Raw genomic sequence first — 5,000 nt, 5'->3', positions numbered from 1 at the left:
CCAATCACTGAGTGAAGTAATCATAAACCAAAGTAATTCGCTAATTACTGTCGATACTCAATTGAAAATCGCTCTAAAGATGCATTCAGTTATACCTCCAAATTCAGCTTCTAGCTCCAAGGAAACGTTTTGTCAGCCTGGGCCGATGGAATAAACTTTCTGCCTGATTGCAGAAGTTTTGACAAACTTAAAGTTAACCTAAACGGCTCAAATATTTTTTGTCTACTATATTAAATTTCCCACAAAAAGTAAACATGTTTTGCCATTCTTACCTCAAACTCTTCCGGGCATCTTTTATCTGCCGGGCAAGACGCGCAAAGTTATCAAAACTAGCAGTATTTTGGTCCACAAAATTTCCTTGAAACAGGAATGCAAAGCAGTTTGTGACGTAAAATAGAGAATAGACCCAGGCCTCCCACATCATGGTCGTGGGTCCAATTAAATTACTGCTTGTTCTTCCAAGTTTGCGTAGCTTGCACGGCACAGAAAAAGCGACATTCTGGGTGACAATGGTGACATATGTTTGCTTTGGATGGGAGATTTATATTAGGGGCAAAAAAATATTTGAGTTTAGTTGCACTTTAAAGTCAGATTTTAAGCCTTCATGTTGCGAACTGGAAAAGTTTGAAGAAAACTCAGAAACTCACCCAAACAAATCCCTCGTGAACAAATATACCCTTATCAATGTTTGCTTGCAAGCAGGCTGACTTGTTTGGGGCATCGAGGGAGTAATTTGGAGGTGGAGCCGCCAGGGAGCGAGTCTGGCCCCATTCATCTCGCCCGCTGGAAGCTCCGCCGCCAAATCACTCGTTCGATGTCCCAAACAAGTCAGCCTGCTATATAATTTCAATGTCATTATCGTCTTCATAGAATATAATGCAATTCTTTCCCGTTGGCGCCACGAAGAAGGAAGTCCTTCAATCATAGACTTCTTCTTCAATCATAGTTCTTCCGTCCGTGCCATCTCAAAAATTTCAAATACTAGAAATAGCCGATTAGAGAAATTGACCCTACTACGAATGCTTCCAAACTGCCCAGAGGTCGTTCTTCTCGGCCGGTGCCTCTGAGGGCTTATGTTCCATTCACACGCAACACCACCATTTCTACCCTGCGAACACAGACGTCAGGCAAACATTATCTGTGATGGCAGGTTACATCACCTCCGAGCTTACACAAAAGACTTCCTCACTTCCTCACTTCCATCAATCAATCAATCAATCAATCAATCAATCAATCAATAACTTTATTAATATGTCAGGTAGATCTAGCTTACATATACGTAAACTAATTGGGGACACCTAAATTTTAGTGAATTAAAAGTTAAGAAGAAATATATTAATCTGATCCAAAATACTAATTATTAGTAATAAGCGTTAAAATTCGCTGTGTTTTAAACTAGTTCCCTAAAAATATCTTGACATGTCAGTGTCCCATTTACCCATGTTTCCTTCAAACCAAAGGTTGAAGACTAATCCTCTCCCAGCCCACTATTTTCAATCCATGAATAAGAACCTAGATCCCATAATCCCACTCAGCATTATTTTTTCTATCTCTAAGTGGACAACAAACGTTAACGCGAGTATTATTTACATTTATTACATGACTAGCTCCGTGAGCGGACAAGATGAACCAAATCCCGCGCTGTGATTGGTTACCCGAACGGGCAAGATGGAGCTATCTCGCCCACACGGGATTTGTCGCTTGCTCCCGCAAGATCAAAGATCATTTTTTGGTGTTTTAAGTCATATAATAAATCCTTTATTGACCGAGCTTGTTCTGTCAAGATGGCTGGATATTGGCCTCTTTCTTTTTTTGCGTGTTTATGGAGCGAGACGAACTTGGCCAATATCCAGCCATCTTGACCTCACGCTTGGTCAATAACCCATATTTATAGACACTATAGCCTGCAAAGCAGGCGTACTCTTGTTTTAGTAAGAACTATTGGTCGACATCTTGGATAGCAAGACTAACAGAGGCCTGAGGCCAGTCAAAAAAACTGCACTCAATGAGAGGTGGACAGTATGAACGTCTCAATCCTCTACCGGCTGTGTGCTTTCAAAATGGCGGCCCATTACGAGCTTTAGACCTTGAACAAGCGTCCGCCTGCCAAAAAACGCCTGCTCTACTGGCTATTGACAAAATCGTGCATACACCTTTAGTAACATCGTGGAGTTTAAAATATCCAGTATTTTTTGTTAGGCTCTTTGCTTAAGACACTATCGCTCTGAACTAAACCCAGCAATTGAAATTGTTGTCAAACGTACAATAAGGCAAGAAGCGTTGATGCAGGAGTCCGATGAAGAACTATATAATTGAAATGCCTGTTGGATGATAAACGCCTTCTACGATTTTTCCTTCCGCTTTAATTGAAAGCTTCAAATGCCAGCCTACTTTAGTTTCACTGATTAAATATATTGGGGAAGGAATATTAATAATTTGTCACTATCATGATTTATGTTGAACGTTTTCACAGTCAAACTCAACTGAAGCCGGATTGAAACATAGAAAGTAGAAAGTTACATAAATTCATCACCGTTGATAAAGAAATCTCGGTGCCAGTGATGTTAGCCCACTAAATGCAAACTAAAACCTTCTTTACACATAAATTTGTACAATTTAATGACCTACCGTGATACGAAATTAAAAACAGAAAAAGAAAAGAAAAAGCAAAAAACTTTTAAATACCCAATACATATTAAATGAAAAGTGTTACAATTGAACCCACTGGGAACTCGGAAAAATCCGAGCCCCAGATGGGATTCGAACCCATGAATCGCGGGTTCGAATCCCATCTGGGGCTCGGATTTTTCCAAGTTCCCAGTGGGTTCAATTGTAACACCTTTCATTTAATATGTGTTAAACATTCTCTCAAATACCCAATAATAAACAAAATTATGCCTTTTTCCTGTGTATCGGTTGGAAGGCAAATAAGCTCTAGGTGCTTTACAATTGAAGTTCTTCTTTTGTGCGGGTACGTGGGCAGGAAATATTGACCAATCTAAAAAATCCTTCGTGTCTTTTTTTGTTGAAGAGGCTGTCATGCATGATCATACCTTCAAATGAAACAAACTAACTTCGAATTCGCTGGTAAATACTTCGCAAGTCTTAAACATCTAATCCAGATTCAGGATTGTCGCGGTTGCGCACAACATGTACAGATGCGAATCTACTGGAGGGGATGGCAGTGTGTTTGGTGAAAACTGCCTTGAAACCATCCCGGTAATTTGAGCTGCGGAACGCGTAAAAAACTGGGTTTAAGCAGGAACTGCAGTACATGAAAAACTCAAACACACGAAAGAGAAGAGACAGCGTTTCCTGGTTAGAGATAAGTTTGCGGTGGTCTTCCAGCGCGATGTATAGAATAAAGGCGCAGTATGGAATAAAACAAACGTAAAACGCAACTGTTACGCTTATTAAGAGTTTAGCTAGCCACTGTTTGGTACGATCATCTCCATTGCCCGACGGCGCCTCCGCACAGACAGTGTGGCCTAAAAACAACCCTTGGATGATCTGGAAATAACAGTACGCAAAAACGACAAACGGTACGAAACCCCAAAATACAACAGTACAAATAACATGAGTGCGAAGTAAAGAAGCATACTCCAAACTGAATGGACATACGCACCTTCCATATCGTTGACTGTACTTGCTTTCTGAAAAATTCGGAAAGCTTATTGAGATCGCTCCGATCCAAATAAAGAAGACAACGTATTTAACATGTTCAATGGTTAGTCGAAGTTCCGTCCTCATGGGCTTCATCAGTGCGTGGTAGCGTTCTATGGCCAGAACGGAGAGTGTTAGGACAGAGCTGGCTATTGCCACAGTTATGATAGCATTGCCTGTGAACATTTTGCAAATATAATCGCCAGTTTTTCCTGAAGGATGTATGGGGTAAAAAACAAAGCTGTAGGTTCTTGGGCACCAAAGTAGAATGACAATATCGCTGACAGCTAAGTTGACGAGAAGAATATTTGTGGTCGTGTGCATACTTTTTGTTTTGCGAACCACAGTTATAACGAGACAGTTTCCTGTGAACCCGACAATCAACAGCAACGAATACAAAACAGCAAAAACCACGTCTACTCGCTCGATCGTATACTTTTTAAAGTCTCGAAAACTGTTCAAATCCGTTTCGTTAACCGACATGATTTCCGTTTTGAGCCCGTGTAGAAACGTCGCGAAGAGATCAATTTAATGTTTTGTTTTGCTTTTTTTTTTTTTTGTAACTTCTTCGATTTTCAACTTCGAGATCCAGCGTCTAACCAGAACCAAACTGACGAGTTAATAACCGTCATACATCCTCTCTATACTCCTTCTCTTTCACAACTGACTTTTGAAACTCAAATTGAGCGAATATTTGCTTGCTATGTCACGTGACCTTGTCATTTGGCCGACTTTTTCCTTCTCGTTCAATAAGAAGATTCTCAGCTCCTCAACGGTCAGAATACAAATTTTGTAGAACTCTGTGGGAGATCTTCATTAAACAGATTGATTGAGTTGGTAAATCGCAATGGTAATTATCAGGGAGACCTTGCTTGTAAGCTGCATTTAACAATCTCATTTGACTAAAGTTTCATTTCATCTCCTTTGTTCCTACTTTCGCCAATTTAAGTGACGGATGTCACAAAACATTTGAAATTGTCTCTTGTCAAATTTGACCGACTTTAAGACAGCAGTTTACAAAGAGGCACGTATTTAAATGTGTGTACGTCGAGTTACTACACTGGCTTCTTATTTACTAGGAATGGCTTGCATAAAAAGTATAATGGGCGTTAAAGATATACCACAAAAGCAAAGAGGGAAAAAATGAAAAAAAAAAAATTTTTTTTCACAAAATTAATAACGCCTAAAATTGTTCTATTACAGACAAAGGAAAGGAATAAATTGCCTGAATCATCGTATTCGTTCAAATAAACTTAAATGAAAAACTATAGCAGTTGACAGTTTGTATTGAACAAGGAAAGGCAATTTTCTCGAACCTGAAAAAAAAAAGTTTCAGC

General features: G+C 39.6%; 1 protein-coding gene across 1 annotated transcript; it reads right to left on the bottom strand.

Moving 5' to 3' along the window:
* Window positions 1-3,105: 3,105 nt before the first annotated feature.
* LOC138031771 (QRFP-like peptide receptor) lies at window positions 3,106-4,146 on the bottom strand. Its single transcript, XM_068879394.1, has one exon. It carries the CDS (start codon window positions 4,144-4,146, stop codon window positions 3,106-3,108), a length of 1,041 nt encoding a protein of 346 aa, XP_068735495.1.
* Window positions 4,147-5,000: the final 854 nt, after the last annotated feature.

This window comes from Montipora capricornis, chromosome 14, assembly GCF_036669925.1.
Source record: "Montipora capricornis isolate CH-2021 chromosome 14, ASM3666992v2, whole genome shotgun sequence".
NCBI lineage: Eukaryota > Metazoa > Cnidaria > Anthozoa > Scleractinia > Acroporidae > Montipora > Montipora capricornis.
The sequence above is the reverse complement of the archived record's forward strand: the minus strand, read 5'-3'. Positions and strand labels throughout refer to the sequence as shown.

Coding starts and splice junctions, on each gene's coding strand:
- LOC138031771 (XM_068879394.1), bottom strand. CDS start 4,146: ATGTCGGTTAACGAAACGGATTTGAACAGTTTTCGAGACTTTAAAAAG.